Source organism: Phaethon aethereus (genome assembly GCF_964289735.1).
Source record: "Phaethon aethereus genome assembly, chromosome: 1".
NCBI lineage: Eukaryota > Metazoa > Chordata > Aves > Phaethontiformes > Phaethontidae > Phaethon > Phaethon aethereus.
This window is the reverse complement of record NC_138575.1, coordinates 155,293,684-155,311,177: the sequence shown is the minus strand read 5'-3', so window position 1 is coordinate 155,311,177 and position 17,494 is coordinate 155,293,684. Positions and strand designations below refer to the sequence as shown.

The 17,494-nt window shown below is 42.1% G+C and overlaps 1 protein-coding gene across 1 annotated transcript in view; it reads right to left on the bottom strand.

Moving 5' to 3' along the window:
• Positions 1 to 17,494, bottom strand: part of CARS2 (cysteinyl-tRNA synthetase 2, mitochondrial) — a 38,835-nt gene that overhangs the window by 14,697 nt on the left and 6,644 nt on the right. Inside the window, exons 4-10 of the mRNA XM_082009443.1 lie at positions 15,433 to 15,504; positions 14,684 to 14,789; positions 13,872 to 13,955; positions 10,940 to 11,069; positions 8,257 to 8,390; positions 4,439 to 4,506; positions 1,758 to 1,824 (exon numbers count right to left, since the gene is read on the bottom strand). Coding sequence (XP_081865569.1) covers positions 1,758 to 1,824; positions 4,439 to 4,506; positions 8,257 to 8,390; positions 10,940 to 11,069; positions 13,872 to 13,955; positions 14,684 to 14,789; positions 15,433 to 15,504 — 661 coding nt within the window. The remainder of the gene's footprint in view (positions 1 to 1,757; positions 1,825 to 4,438; positions 4,507 to 8,256; positions 8,391 to 10,939; positions 11,070 to 13,871; positions 13,956 to 14,683; positions 14,790 to 15,432; positions 15,505 to 17,494) is intronic.

Sequence of the window (17,494 nt, the reverse complement as noted above, 5' to 3'; positions counted from 1 at the left end):
CAGTGGGGGTGGCAAGCGCAGCAGACCGTCGAGCAATCCTTATCTGCCAAGTGGCTTGCTGGCACTATACTCTGACATAGCACCACCGTATCCTTTCAAAGCCACCTGTATTTGCACAGGTTTTTAATCACAGGAAGGTATTTAACCTACAAGTGAGGCAAAGACAGGGTCATGCCCTTCTCATAGAGGGCATGACATGCAGCTGACATGCAGTGGAGCAGGCATGCAAGCAGCACTCTGCTGCAGGGCTCCAGTGTCATTCCTTGCCCCAAGGCAAGCTTAGAAATTGCCAGTCATTCTGCTTTTGCTTACAGGACAAATATATATGACACTATTGTAGATGTTAGCCTTTTTTTCTTCTTCCTTTGTTTTAAATACACATTTATTCAAGACTCCCAAGTGCCCCCAGCTGCAGCCCAGGAGCTATTTATGCATGCACAATGTATTTAGCCTGCTGACCCAGAAGAAACAGCCAGGTGTGCTGCTGTCCTGCCGTATCACCCCAAAACAGCCAGGCATGCCACCACCCCACTCCGCTGTGGCAGTGCTCCCCACTGCCAGCCCCCTCTCCTGCTCCAAATGTGGGCTGGTTCCTCAGCAAACCTCCCACCTTGATCTGTTCACCCCTTGCTACCCACGGTGGAGGTCAGCAGTAAATAACCAGCAGTCTCTTTACTACCCTGTGCTTCAAAATACTTCAGGAACACACAGCATTCCTGATGCCTTCAGCTGCCTTCGGAGAGGGAGGCTCCCCAGGAAGATCAGACCGGTGGCTCCTGCAAGCAGCTGGAGGAGGTACTGACGTTCAAAGAGACTTCTCAGCCCAGTGACTGCATGTCCATAAAGGCTTCCAGCGCACTGCATGCTGACGGACACTAGCAAAGCCACAGAGCCTTAACCATGCCGGCTCTCCTGGTCACATTGCTAGAGATGCTTTATCTGAGGCAGCCAGAGGCCCGCTGAAATAAAAGAGCAGGAGTTTCCCTGTGTTCCACCATTCCCTTATCGTGCCAGGATAGCCAACAAGCCAGATGACCCAGCAGTGGTTACAGAACTACCATCTGCCTTGGGCAGGCCCCAATAAACTGGTAAAACCACTATCCATATGAAAACCTCTTCCAGTTCAAAGTAGCATTTGCCTGCTGCAAACACCACAGTGTAAAGAGGGAAGCTAGCAAAACCTCCCACACCTCTCCCCACCAGCAGTGTTTGCCAGGCTAAGATGATCATGAGGTTACCAAGCACTGGCGTAAGCAAGCTGCACTGCACTACAGAACTGCTTGAACACTCAGTAACTCCACGGGACAAAAAATGGTAACACAGCAGAGAGATGAAAGGTTATTAGCAAGCCCTTGTCATACCCTATGGGAATATAAGGCAAAGCTCCACCTAGATACATCTCCAAAAAACAGGTGATCGTGACTGAAATACAAGTGACCGCAACAGATGCGAATCAGAGATGGAGGTAATTCATTAATTGGAAGTGCAATTAATTGAGAGTCACAATTAACTGTGGCTCAGGAAGGTATTTAGGCAAATGGTTAAGTACTGTCCTCGGTAAAGATGCTTTTCTAAAGGAGAGCCGAAGGGCATCCCCGCAGAGCGCCGCCAACCTTTGCACCTACCAGAGGGGAACGGCAAGGCACCGCAGGGAGAGCCCGCGCCACCACCCACGTCTGCATCCCCAGCTTGGGAAGGGTGCACGGAAAGCCACACATATCTCAAACACTAAAGGGTTTTTTTTTTTTCCCCCTTACCTGAGCTGTATCTGCTGCGCAAACAAAACATCCTGAATTGATCCGACGAAAACTTCTTCAGGAAATCCTATACTCCACAAAAAGACAGCTTTAGCATTATATCAAACGATTTCTTCAGGAGTTGTTAGTTTGCCTGAAATATGCTGTGAAACTAGTGCATGGGGGGTGGAACATGACAAATAACCCATCTTTGTAGTTTAAGATGTAAATATAAGCCATTAAGTACTTTGTAATTATGATCAAACATATACTGTATAAAGACCTTTGCAAAAACACAAACTGAAATTACCAAACTAAGATTGGGATACAATCATGCAGGAAAGGACAGCTTTCAGGACTTTTCTGAGTTTTGTCAACCTTATGAAAAAAGAAAGATTTCTTGAAAAAGAGAATAAGTGTACTTTTTCTGCAGAACTAGAACGTGAAGGAAAATATGGAATGAACAAAAATAAATTCTAGCAATATCAAAAAAAGTTATATGTGTTAATTATGAAACCTCATTAATTTCACCCTAATATTTATCTAGCTTTACACGTAATTTACTATAGTAAATTATTACTATTACTGTTAGTGTAATTAATTTATACTAATAGTAAAAAGAACTATTTGAATGCTTGGAAGATACACTGATAAAACATTCAATCACTCCTAACTCTGCTCTCAGCAAGGCTGGACACCATGGCAGGTTGACTGTGAACACTGCATTCCTGTTTGTTTTTTTTTTAAATTTGCAAATTGATGACTGTAAGTTTGTAACACTGAAGTGCCACCAAGATAGAAAAATCATAAGGAGAAGTACATACACGTGAGAGAATATGGAAAGTGTCACTTGCTTAAAGATGCACATTTTTAAATTTAGCTTCTGTTACCAGACTAAACCAGCCTGAATACTAAATGTAGCCAACTGTCAGCAATATGCCATCACTCAAGTGAAAATAGAAATAACTGAGGCAACCGGGGCAAGCTAAATCAAGAAACAGACAGCGATGCTAACTGTTTGTTTTGGTAGGTGTCTTTTTTTTTTTTTTTTTTTTTTTTTTAAATAAACTCTATATAACTGAGTGTACCCAATGTGCCCAGAAGCTTTAGACTGATACAGAGGTAGAATAATATGAGTAAAGTACAGAAATAAGTTCGAATTTGGGAAAGGACCACCCGAACTGGAAAAACCAATTCTGCACTGTACTAAAAATGGAGAACAGTGAGAAGTATCGCTGCTCTTTCCAAGCAGGTTGCTCAACCGTGCGTTATCGTAACGTGCTTGATTTTGGGGGTCAGAATTAATAGCTATTAAAAAAAGAAAAAAAAAAAATCAAAAGAAAGGGACAAGGGGGAGGAAAGACGGAGCCGCTGGATGCCGAGGACACAGGGCGGTCATGCCCAGGCAACGGGCTGGAAGGCAGATGGCCGCCGGCAGGAGCAGGGGAATGCTGCAGGCACCCTCCCGGACGGCCCTCCCCTCTTTCGGGGCAGGCTTAAGAACTTCCACGTAGGCCTTAACTTTCCAGATGCAGGAAGGCTGTACGGGAAGAAAATTTGTTTCATTGGACTGAAAAAAATCACTTATAGGTTAATAGTTGTTAGCTGAGTCTAAGGGCAGAAATTAAAAACGGAGACCTGCAAGGGAAGAGAGACCAGCCTCAAGTTTTTGTTTTCTTGACACAAAGAAGCCCCACCACAGAGGTGGGGGGAAACGTTTCTGTATGATATTTTTAATTGCATCTATTGCATTTGTGGGCATTTCTCCACCCTGTCCACAATGTCTGCTGAGACTTGGGAAAGTTCTGTGAAAATTGTGAGCAACGGGTAATTTTCCTGGAGGAGACAGGGCTTAACTGTACCCAGATAACATCAGAGGGCATTAAGAATAAAGCAGCTCATACTGAACCCCTTTTTAAAGTGATTTTAATTAGGTCTTCCGAGAGGGCAAAGGGGAACATATGTGCTGAAACAGCCTCTCATGCTCTGTCTAAAGGAAGGAAACTACCCACTTCTAGCAATAGGTGTCAGCCATCACGGGAGCTGCGCTAGCGCCAAGCGCAGCTGTATGGCATGTGGCAGAGAAACTCTGCTCCGGCCTACACCAAAAACGTTGGGACACAGCAAAACGGGACATATTCGCCTGGCTCGTGGGTACCAAAAGACAAATCAGCAAGGCGACAGTGGAAAAATAACGGAGAATACAAGAGACCGCCGGCATGGCACGGTTGCAGGACAGCTAGTAGCTTCCTGACCAAATGCTGACGCTATGTTCCATTTCACCTAAAGCAGAACAAGGAGCAACGGCTGCTCTTTTCCAAGTCCCAAAAGCATGTGTTATTAAGAGTGGACAGACAAGAACCCATCACTATAGAATAGAATAACTCAGGCTGGAAAAGACCCTTGAGATTGTCAAGTCCGACCATAAACTTGTAACGCCTAAGTCTGGTATTGGGCACAAACGCTGCTCTGACAAATGCTCTCGGCTCAGCGAGATCCACATTATAAGCAAACCCCGAGTCCGAGCAGGTGTTCTACATCCAGATCCCACGCTAACAGGTATACCAGCACTACCGAAACACCCCGCTTCACATCTTTCGCTGCAGTGTAAGCACACAGTCCAGCGTTTTCTCAAAAGAGGGCTGTGATTAATATTTACGTGTTACAAACATACATTGCTTCGATTCACAGAAATAGATTACCTTAATTGTTATGTAGTTTTTTAATGACTTGGACATTTTTTCTTGACTTCCTTTAACATGCAAATGCCCTAGAACAACAAAAAATAAATTAATCAGGATAAATGAGTGTGCTTCTGAATAGGAAGTGAATGAAAAAGACTGCACTGAGACACTGGAAATGCTGGAGGCAGCGTTTGCTGTGATGGATATACGCCAAACATTTCAATGCAACATGTAACATATTTTTCAATAGCTTTGCCCCCAGTCCTGCACATCTCTCCATCCTCAACTTTGGCTGAGTCAATTTTAAATCATAGGAAAAGAAAATGTGTTGGGTTTTTTCTTTTTTTTTTTTTAAACCAGCCAAAACCAAAACAATACCACTATGACCAGAGACATTAATAAAGCGGGAAAAAAGTCTCCCTGCTCAGAATTGCTAATAAACTGATAAAAACAAGCAAGCAAGGAAGTACTTTTCAATCTTCACAGAAAAGCACCTTACCTGTTACTCTTGACTTTCCAGAAATATTGTAAGACCTTTACAAAGATCTTCCAGTGATCTCACAATATCTCAAACAATTTTCTGTATTTATTACTTGCTGGTGGCTGTGACACTTTTTTTTTTTTAATCCAAAAGTTTATTGTGCTGGTTCAAAATACCTTGTGTAAAACGAATTTTCTACACATTCCCTATTTCTCCAGGACTTGGGAGACTAAGAAAGAGAAGGGGGAGGGAGGGCTGTAGCTACGACGCCCAATTTGAATTAGCTTATTTTAAAATGCAATCTCTGAGCATTGCTAGAACTTTCAATAGCCACATGGACTGTCAGTTTGCAGGGCTGTGGTACAGGAAAAAGGCAGTAACCATCTCCATCACGTTTAGGAGAGTACGTAGAGCTTGGCTTCAGGACTGAAAGTTCTGTCAAAGCAAGACAGGAGATGGGCAACCTCAGGCCGTATGCTCCTGAGCCTTGTCCGTGCTAGCCACGGCACCACCGCTGATGGAAAACATCAACTATGCACAGCACCAGAGAGATGCCGAACATGTAGGCAATAAAAGACTACTCGACATCATTTCCAAAATGTTGTTAAAAGCCTTAATTGGCTTCTCCTAATCAATGGGTAATCCTGTAAGTTACCGAGCACCCACAACTAACACGCAATTTTCAGGCCCTTCATGACCTGCAGAACCCAGCACTTACATCGTACTTAGAGGCAGATTTTTAAGCATGAACTTTTCTTACTCTTTAATACCACATCAGCACTCTGCATTCCTTCAGATTTGGCAGTCCAGTGTTACCAATGCCTCAGAGTGCTCTGCAAGGACAACATATGATCATGCTTCTGCTTTTACAGCTGGTGGCAGAGGTGGCATTTCTTGCTCAGCAGCCCAAGCAGACATCTGAATTTTGTGCTACTCTCTGCACAGCACTGCTTTTACAGCCTTGCCTGGATCCCCCACTCTTCCACAAGCAGATAAAATCCCAATTATGCTCATCTGGATACAAAAGCAACACACTCGGGCCTGGTAAATGGACATGAAAAGCATCTGGTTTCACTTCTTAGCTATTTCTGACAATGATTCAATGCAGCAGGGATTCTCCATAAGAAGGCTACCATCAGTCCTACCCCAACCACCTGGAAATTAAAATTTGTACAACACACTCTATGGAGAGAATCAAGAGATCTATGGATACAGAAACAGCTAAAGCAGAAATCTACAATCAAACCAAAATTTTGTTTTCATCATATTTGTCCTGACTGCTAGCAAGTGAGGCCATTTTCACCACCGTGCAGTTAAACTCAGGGCCCTCAATAAGAACATTCAGGCTGTCCGAGGCACTGCACCCCTGCAGCTCTTGCAACTCAAGTAAAACCCACAAACTTCTCCTGGGGAAGAGCCTGGGTACAATTATTATTTTTTCTTTTGCAAAGGTGCCTAAATATTGACTGACTTAACTTCTTTAAGCCAAGCTTAAAATAATTTGATTGTGTTTTCCTAGTAAGGTACAGGTAACATCTGAATTTGAAATAATATTCCTCTTCAAGAGTTTCAGCACTTAGAATGATTTCATTAAAGAATCACAAAATACAAGGATTTTCATAACTTTGGCTTGGCGCTCTTCCCAGAGTACTAGTCTAAAAATAAAGTCCTTATAAGAAGATTTATCCCCAGTGCAGGGATTTTCTTCCTCTAATGGGGATTGTTCCTCCAATTCTGAGCCCGCTAAAATTCTGAAGTCTGTTACAAGAATAAATTGTTTCTGAAGCTGATTCATTTGTCCTAAATAATTCACACTATCGTCCTCCAGCAAAATTTTTTGACTTAATGAATGTAATCTGTCAGCTCCTAGAGAACCTCATTGTACAAATTGCCCTTGGAACTAAGTTTGGGGTTTTTTTTTTAAAGAAAAATGGACTCCTCTTTAGTTAATTAGTTTCAAAGAATATTTCCCTTATAGTTTCAATTCCAACCTTGAAAAGTCAGATTCACTGGTTTTCAACAGAATGTTCCACCTGGCAGTAACCAATGCATCTCAGTGGAAGCGCAGAGAATTCCCCAGAACTTCAGGAGCAAAGCACACCCTGGGGAATGCACCAGCCTCCAGACAAGTGCTATTGATTTATAACAGGCTCTGCACTGGGAACTAAAACTAGAATTTAGTATTGATCACATACAGAACAAATACATATGTAAAAAAAGAAAGTCCAACTAATTCCCAGAGCATAGCACAGGCTTAACTCTGCACCTCTTACTCAGGAAAGTAGCTCAAAGAGTTCACCGAGACATCTTGCACAAAGTACTGTTCAGCAAGAAGAGACTGCAGAGTTGAACCTGACTTTCTGTTGACTTCAGTTCTTTGGAGACCATCCAGAACCACCATGACTGTGATAGGAAGAACAAGTTTCAAGATTTCCATTGATGGGAACAGTGCTAGTACCATCAGACAACAATGTAGTTAAAGGCACTGGACAACACAAACTTCAGTGACGCACAGTCATGCCAAAGGCAGCAAGGAGCAGTTCTACATAATGCCAGGCCGTATTTGTATGCTGAAGACCACACAAGTAAAAGACACTTTGGTACAGTTTAGTCAGGCACAGCCAGCGGGGTCATTTCCGGGGGAAGAGACAAGGTCTGTGATGGTACTGGTATAGCCTGTAGACAAGTCACTCACACTCCATAGGAAAGTGGAGAGAGACTGAAGCTGGTCAGAGCACTAGGGAGGGTTAAAGGAACATAGCGATGAAACTCAATATCTGCACTTTTCTGCAGAGCCGAGGGGTGAGTGACTTGGTCTTTATGTAGCCCATAGATGCCGCAAACCTCTTTGTCTCTACCTACCAGCAACCTCATTGACCATGCCTGACCAGAGCAGATAGAAGCATCCAACTCACTTGGTGTTCAGTATGAATCTTGTCCTGCAGGACTGTTACAGCCAAAATACAAGTGAAAAAGAAAGCCTATCACAAAGAGTACCCTCAAACTTTGAGGGAACTCAAACGTAAGGGAATGAGATTCCACAGGAAAAACTCTTCTTTCCACGTTTTTAATTAAGAGTAAACACTGTATATGAGCAATGCCTATACTGTTGTTATTTGGATATCTCCCCAGATGAAATTCTACAATATTTCACTTTTACTGCTTTATTCTGCTTTATGAAGGCATTCATTCTACACTTTCAAGATTCACTCTCATCTATGTTTCTTCACTTAATGAAGACAGGAACTTAGTTACTGTAGTAGAGCATCTGTTTTCATACCATACAAATGACAAACCTAAACCACCAAACTCTTACATTTGTACAGGCCTCTCAGGTGATTAGCGTTTTACTTACCAGAGTGCAGAAAGTAATTCCCCCACTGCTCACACTGATGATACACCTCACACTGTGCAATCTCATTTTCATGGTGAGGAAATGCAAGATCTATTCCACCAGTATGGATGTCCAGCTGCTTTCCAAACACTGCACTGTAACAATATTTTCCTGATCAGCAAGTAGAACACCACAAAAGCTTTTTGTAAAAGAAATCCAGAAAAGAATAAGATGAGACATCATAAATTGAAATGTACAATGTAACAATTGCAGTTTTAAAACAAGACTTTACACAGATCTTGGATACCAAAACCGCAGGAGAACTTGTATGGACAGGACCCATATTTGCCCACAATTAATTCTCCGTAGTAGGAGCAATTGTTTTTCTAACTTAGATTAAAGAATGGCAAGCAGGACATCTCCTTTCCTTGTTCTGCTACAGTTCCAGTATCAGACAGCTGCCTTCATCTGCAAACCTAACAACTTCAAAGAGATGAATGTTTCTGTAAATTTGGTATTGCTATTCTTTATCTTGCACCTCTTCTGTAAGAATTCGGGCAATACTGTACACAGTCACGATAGAAAATGCTTAGTCCTATATTGCTATAATGCCATAGGTGTCGGTGCCTCTGATGTCTCAAGCCATTCCTCTCATCCCAACAGCACGGTTGCTTGTCTGCAGGTCATCCACAGGCTTGCCTGGCACAGCCCTCCCTGCAGGGACACGCAGGCTGGGGAAGATGCAAGGTCTACACAAGTAGAGAAGTAAAAGGATAAAAAGCAAGCCTCCCACATGCGTGCACATGGGCATACACACAGACACAGACAGTCTTACCGTATGTCACCTTAACAACTTGCTAGTGGTAGCTGGCTAGATATTAATGCTTTTGTCCCTTTTTGGGGGACACCCTGGCTCACGATGGCTCTGCAGAAGCACTTGGGGCACAGTAAGAAAAGAAAACGAGAAGGAAAGAGGGGAAAAAAGACCAGCTGTTGCCATTTCCCAAGCTTGTATCCCTCTGCTTCCTCCTGTCTGCTCCAAAACCAGCTTAAGCACAGATCTTCACAGGAGCGGCCCTGGCTCACACCTCCCCTTGCGTCATCTACAGAGAAGCACTGGCCACTTGCTGTTTCCTCTAACAAAACCATTAAGAGCTGGGGAGAGGGGAAGAGACGGACCTCCAAAACGCTCAGGGGCGGGAGGAGCTGCCCATCTCACCGCAAAGGAAACTCCAGAGGAGAGATGAGACCTAAGCCACAGCAGGCGGTTCCCTCCTCTGGGGCCGCACGAGAGACCATTCGTTCACCTTCCCCAGGCACACTTCAAGACTTTTCAAAATTCGTTCACCTAGCTTACTTAAAGTGCTTTGAGACCTTTGGCAGAACAGACAGGTAAGTAGCTATTGTTTAAAATGGGCCTTTTGACAGCTGACCAGGACAGCAAAACATTTTAGGTAACTTTCCAAAATAAGCCCTCCATTTTTCACAGTCCAAGATTACTACACTTATGCTCTGCATGGGTCAACTCTTACTTACGTGGCAGGAGCTTCATCCAGCCACAGTAAAATAAGTTCTTGCAGACTATAAAGAGCACCACGTTAGCAGATAGGCCATTTGTAATGGGTTGCATTTCTTATCTCGAGTGCACTCCTGTCACAGGTTGCACTTCAAATACAGCATGTTTTTGTGCACTTCTGTTGCTTTAAGAACTGTTTCACAGTGATGAAACTATTTACAGACAGAAAATCACCTTTATAAATGCTTTTTGCAATCCAGTAGTAATGACTAACAATAGAGATGCACCAGCAAAGCATATGAAAGAGAAACCTAAAGCACCTGTTCCATCTACTGTTGGCTTGGGTTGAAAACTCTCAAGTTAAACAGGGCTGGATCTAAATAATTTGTTATTAGCTTCCAAAAAAAGATCCGAGACTAATGCAAAACTAAGTACCACTATCAATCTTCCTGGAGAGAAGAGTTAGAGTCTCTTTTTTCAAAGCACAAATTAATAGGTCATAAGTTAATACAGTGCAGGACAAAATACTACCATCCTGTGGAGAAAATAAAACTCCAAATTAAGAGCAAATTAATTTAAACCAACTACATGCAAAATGCTACTATGCACAATTTGCATCGTGCCCACAGAATATACTGCCACAGAGGAACCAGTGTATTTAATACTGTGGCTGACTTCAAGAAAGCTGAAAAACACTTAGATGATTAGCATGCATATCCACAACTGCTGTTAAGATAAGGCCAGCAAGATCTCATATGCTCACTGGTGTTGAGATGGAATTCCATACCCTGTCCTCCTGACACAGCACTACGTGCTGGACTAGCTCCGATGGAGACTGCAGGAAGCAGAAGGGAGGCAAATGAAAGAGGTACCATGACTTTCACAAAAAGTTTGTTTACTCAGTTCAAGTTAAAAGACTTGCTAATTAACTGTGTGATCTTGCACATCATATTTTAAATACCCAAGTCTGCCTGAAAAGAAGGTGCCAAAACATAGCAAGACAGCTATGCCAGTGAGGTACAGCAGAGTTTGTTTGGGCTACACGTGACATCCCAAATTGCACCAAGTATTCACATTAAAACTGGTGCTTTCTACTGATCAGAAATAACACTTTCAATACTGCTGCTACTATTGTACTGGGCCTGAAAACAAAAAACAGCACTAGATTTAAACTCCAAGAAATCTGACCTTGATATTGTGGAACACTCGATGTGCCATCCAGGTCTTCCTTTTCCCCAGGGAGAAGTCCAAGATATCTCTTGAGGTTTGGCAGCCTTCCACAGGGCAAAATCTTTACCATGTCTTTTATCAGTACCAACTGCCAAGAATAAAGCGATTTGTTAATGGGATAGGTCTTAAAGAAAAAAAAATAAAAAACGAGTAAATGAAAGCAAGTGGAAATGTATGTTTAGTGCATTACTCAGATTTTAATCTCCTTCACTCAACTTCTTTTCCTGCAACTTTCTTCCCTTCCCCCCTTACATACACAGGGCTTCTAGTTACTCCAATCAAGCATTTGAAAAAATATGTTGAATTAGAATTCTGCAGGCTAAAAAGATGGATTCAAGATTCTTTAATACATCCTATCCTTTTAGTCCTTTTGGCCTTCTCTGGTTTAACATCATTCATTTAGTTACTTATTACCAAGTTTTCCCAGGACAAATAGATTGCACCGCAACACAAAAGGTAACAAAAACAACCCAAAAAAAACACCCTACAACTTCTTCTCTGGGACACAAATAGTTTCTGTTTCAGATTCTATAAAACCAAGAAGAGAATCAAAACTACCCTTGGACAGTAGCAACCTTCCAGTATCGTCTTCACCAATGGCCGCTCCGCAAAGGTCTCCTCCCCAGCTAGAGTTGTTGCTTCCTCCACCACACAGCCAAGGATGTAGTCTTTTTTGCCACAGTACTGGAGAGGATGGTTTGTCTCTGCTGGCCCCTTACCCCCAGTCGGATACACACCGCTCCCCAGCTGGAGCTACAGAACAGGGTTCTGGGCTCTACATTTTTTTGCTGACAAATCTATCACCTCACATTTGACTGTGTGGAACGATACACCTATTTGTCTTGAAGGGATCCAGCTTGGCAAGCGACTCGCACTGTTTTAAGTTCCTCTTATTTAACACCACTCATCTGTTTTATCAGCCGTTGGCGCTAAATTTACTTCTTTCCTCTGCTTATTTCAGATCACTAACAAAACCACAGTGTATTACTGGGTCTGGAGCATTCCAGCATCAACACGTTTTAATGATGATTCACAGCTATTTTTGGATACCTATTAGATGGTCATTTTTCTTGAGCCATTCTGCTTGTACTTTATTGATATTATACAAAGTCAGTTTTTATTCAGAACATCATGCAATATTAAGGGAAGCACATTACAAAAATCCATTACCTGCCTCATCATTCAAAATGGATGAGAAATAAAGGGACAGAAATATAAGCCTAGTTTTATCCACTGAATCTTCATCTTGGCTCTTTCACTAGTTAGCCAAGCTCTGGCTGACCAGTATCTGTTGACTCCATCTCTCTTTTGCCTTTTTTCAAGTATATTGTTACAAAAAAAGTTCTCGGTCATAAGCAAAACAACAGTCAAGATCTTTAGAAATAACAGTAAATTTAGTTGGGACTTGAGGGGAAACAAGGTAAAACACAGAATTGGTCATGGGTGGGGCTGGAAGGCACCTCGAATGGTCAAGTCCAACCCTCCGCTCAGAGCAGGTTCAGCTACAGCAGACTGCCCAGGACAGCATCCAGCCAGGTTTTGACTGTCTCCCAAGGATGGAGACTCCCCAGTCTCTCTGGGCAACATGTTCTTGTGTTAACCATCCTCAGAGTAAAAAAAGGTTTTATTAGCTTTAAATAGAATTTCCTGCGTTTCAGGTTGTGCCCACTGGCTCTTGTCCTGTCACCAAGGACCACTGAGAAAACTGGCTCCATCTTCTTTATTCCCCCAATCAGGTATTTGTACACATGGGTAACATAGCCCTGAGCCTTGTCTTCTGCAGGCTGAGCAGGCCCACACAGGTCTCAGCCTTTTCTCATATGAAAGATGCTCCAGTACCTCCATCGTATTCATGGCCCTTTGCTGTGCTCTCTCCAGTATGTCCACGTCTCTCTTGTAACAGGGAGCCCAGCACTGGACCCAGTACACCAGGCATGTATCACCAGTGTTGAGCAGAGAAGGATAACCTCCCTTGGCCTGCTGGCAATGCTCTTCCCACTGCAGCCCAAGAGGCTGTTGGCTGCCTTTGCAGTCAGTAACTGCCTCTAAATAACCATTGACAAAACGCATTCCCTCTGTGAGTTGTAATGCTGAAACAACTCCAGAGTGGAGCTGTGAGAAGTTTCTGGCTGCAATTCACCTGAGCATCAGCCTGCCAGGCATTTTCAGTAATTGCAAACAGATTTTTTCAATGAAGAAATATTGAATTTCAGCCTGAAAAAGGATGCAGGAGATCTGCATGAAATTCTCCAATGCAGAGGCCTGATCAGACCCAACTTACAGAAGCTACAGAGGCTCAGCAATCCTGCTCAGCCACCAGACAACTGCAGCAAAAACACACAGCCCAGGGTATAGGCACGCTTTACCACCGCCTACAAAGAGGTTGCTCACCCTCACACAAATAGGCTGCTTGGCAGTAGGCTGGTGGTAAGTAATGAAAGAAGCAAATTCATCCAGTTAGCGTGCATCAGAAGAGCGCAACTGCCCCAACAATAACATGGTAGATGGTGTTTCCCTGCATTTACCTTGGACTATCTCTACTGCTGGCTAGTGCAACGGCTAAGACCACCACCTCACTATGAAGTCTGTATGTGCCACTCCCAAGTATTTAAACAAAACTGATTAAGAATCCTAATTGTTCTAAGGTACCAGAACAAAGGTCTAGAGGGAACCAAGCGTGAAAAGAGACCACCAAGTTTCCTCTTGCACTGGCAACAGCAAGAGCCTCAATAAGTAATTACAAAACCAATGTAACCTTAATTAACTGAAAAGTTGGCTATACACAACAGGTTAGAAAACCCCTTCAGACTGTTGAATGAAAGTTTATGCATAGCTACATCATGAGTTCAAACAATACATTAATACAAACAAGTTGGTGCCATGAACTTACCTGTTTCATCTTGGGTATCAGGATAAATAGTAGTTAATACTCCGTATCTTTTTCCCCAAGACTTAACATCAAAATAAACATTGCCTAATAGAAAAGAAATGTTTAGTTTTATAGCATAGGTGGGGCACACTCAAGATGGGGAGATAACATTTCTCTGAAAGCAAGACCGAACAAAATGCCCTTCAACTCCCATTTTAAATTCTGATTTAGAAATTCAGAAATACTGCAAAAGTAGCAGCAGATGTTTCCACGTTACCAGCTTCTCAGTAACCTCACTGCATGTGCTCATTCTGCACATGGGATAACTCTGTATTCTGGAGATCTCACCAGGTTCTTCCCTGCCCATGCACAGTCAGCAATCCCTCCCTGACACCAGTGCAGCCTACTGCCACTCCAGTTATAATGCACTTGAAATCCTTCTACAACCACCAGCTCTCCTAAAAAAGAAGTCCACACATTGTGCTTTGCAGGCACATCTTTTACAGCACATACCCACTGCCTGTTTAGAGCTAAGAGGTTCCCCCAGCTCTCTTGTAGAAGCCAGGTCAGGCCAGGCCTTACCCACAGGAGCTCAGATAGCAGTTCATTACAGTAAACAATTATATTAAGTAATGAGCTACATTTAACTTAGAAATTGAGCAGGAGTTGTTCTGCCTGCTCATGTGGCCACAAACGAGTTGTTCTCAACCCGTCTGTTAATCAACAGAAAGAAAGCCTGGCACAGGGTATCTCATCTGATCCCAAAACAGGATTACTAAGAGCACTGATTTCCTGTGCAAGTGCTGAAGGAGTTACCTTGCTGTAAGTCTTACCTTGCGAGGTTGAATAAGCTTGTCCACTAGCAATTATTGTTTTTATAAAGGAAATTATCTGAGGAATATTGTCAGTCACTCTCATATATACTGTAGGAGGAAGGACCTTAAACAAAGAAAGAGTAACATCTCATTAGCCTGCATGAAACACACTGCTGACAAGTCCCTTCACTGTAAGAAACAAATTTTAAAGAACATTCTCCTCAATTTTTTCTTAAAAAAAAAAACATGTTGCAAGTATCATAAAAAGGTCATAAGCAGCATTTAAGATAATACACACACACAAAAACTGAGGGGTGGCAAAAAGAATCCACTAATTTTTCCCCATGGTTTAGTCCCTGCTTCTGACAAGTATTCAGGAGAAGCAGCAAAGACACCTGAAGTCGACAAAAGAATATTTGATGTTTCATATGCTTTAGATCAGGCTATTTCTGCATTATAGTAAACGTGTATTATCTGTGAACCAAAGCACTACTGCACGGGGCAAAAAAAAAAAAAATCTGCATTCCTAAAGAAATTTAACTTGCTCATTCCAAATCTAGAGCCTGCTTCTTCCCCCCATTTCCTCACTCAAAAGGTGTGCAATATCCTCCCAGTAGAATGCAAAAGTAAATCAGTACTCAGTTTCCAAGCAACGCTGTCACATAAGCAATCAACTTATTTTTTCAGATCAAACTGCCAAAATCAGATTCCTTACCAAAACAATTGCTTTAAAATACTCTTAAATTTAGAAGCTCAAGTAGCTGTACCTTTAAGGCAGCCATATCTTGTTTAAAGTCTTCTTCATAAATACGAGCAAGAGCTACTGGCGATATATTCATCTGAAAAATAGAGAAGCATCTTAGTAAATCATAAATCAAAGTAATAATATAAAATATTGCAATCTTTTATCAGACAGTTAATAGCTAATTGGAAGACTTACAGAGCCCCCAAGGTAAAGAGTCAGAAAGGCTTATTAATCTAACATTCATGGGGAAGAGATGCAAGTTATAAATAACTTAGAAGTAGTATTTCATTTATGCTTCTGCATTGCCAAAACATTAATACGTATCTTTTAAGATAAAGAAACCAAAGATTAAAATAACAAAATCCTTCCCTCCCCCATTATTTTCCTCAAGAGGGTCTTCCATTTCCAGCAACAAGATATACTACAGTACACAGGACATGAAAGTTATTCAATTTATCAGCAAGGGACACCAATACCACCTACACATCAGAAAGGCAGATCAGAGACTTGCAGGATGAGACAGGATATTAACTTTCAGTGATTAAGAAAAATAAGCTATTACAGCTGATCATGGTTACTCATAGATCTCAGAAGTAATGAGAAAGTGCAACCTAAAGAGAAAGAGGCAATTTGCACATGACATGACACTGGTCTCAAACATTCAGAAGAGGCCAGGGCTTGAAAGATGCATGATAGCTAAACCTGCCCTAGCAAGCAAAAGTATGGCATCAAAGCGTTTCAAATTCGAGCTTTTAAACCTTCTATGAGGAGAACCTACTGGGGAGAAGACACCATCCTGTCACTCTCTCCAGCTTGCAGATAACTGAATCACTAAAAAAAAAAAATCCAGTTTCATCACTTCCAATTCATTACTGGAGCATCTTTAAGGGGTCTGATCTTCAGAGTGCAGGTGGGTACCACTATTTGGACAAGCTCCTGGACAAGGCAGGAGTTCTGATGAAGACACACCAGAGGCTCACCCAGCAATGAAAGGAGGAAGATGCTCAGCGCTGAGAAATGAAGGTGTGTGTCTGCCTAGAGACCAGAGAGAGTGCTCTTCCAGACCTCAGCAATGGGACTTGTCTCCCTAGAGAGCTTAGCTGCTGCTTCAATCAACAGAGAGACAAAGGTGCTTATAGGAGGAAGATGGGGAAATTCTTCCCATCCAGGTGGGTGTTCAAAACACAAAGAGACTCATCTCTCTCTCTCAAAGGACCAGAGGGCATGTAGCATGCTCGTAATAGACTAGATGCCCAACTTTCAGGTTTTCTCTAGATGAATCCCACCAAAGGGATGGAGAACAAGCTTAGGCATGTTGATCCTACCATTGTAATGCTTCACGCACAGAGGTCCAAACAACAAAATCAGGCTACTGAGGTAGAGGCCTTGGACATCCAAACAAAATGTGCAGAGCAGAGCAGGCATTTCAAAAAGTCACAAAAAAAATGAAGCCATGAAAAGACTACTTCATAGAACCACAGAAAGCCACAAATGAACACAAACTCTTTTAAAATATGATGTCATTTCCCCCTCCTCAAACATAAAATTTCCATAATGTTCTGACAATAAGTAAAAATTTTAAAATGTACACATAATAGATTTTAAATGCCTGGGATGGGCAGGGGGGGCTGTGTTTGGGTTTTTGTTTGGTTTGTGTTTGTTGGCTTTGGCAGGGGTTTTTTTGGTTGTTTGTTTTTTTGTCAGTTTGTTTGTTTGTTTTTTTAAGATGGCCTACTGCCTTGGAAAACTGCAAGTAAATGGACTAAAGGAAGACACGTGTATTTCTACAGGAGCAGCGTGCTAGTATTTGTTTGAATGCAGTGCCCTGCATTTAACTGCAATAGTAACTGTTTACTTAAAGATTAAATAAGAGTGACAGCTGTCAAATTCTCTGGCTACAAGAACCCAGCTTAAAGCTTGCAACTGCAATTTGATCCAACACATTCATTTATGATCCAGAAGACATGAGTTACAGATTATAAAAACAAAACAAAAAGTTCAAAACGCAGAATAAAACACAGAATACATTCTTAGCCTTTCAGGGTCCAAAAAGCATTTAAAAAAAAAAATTAATTGGACTAATC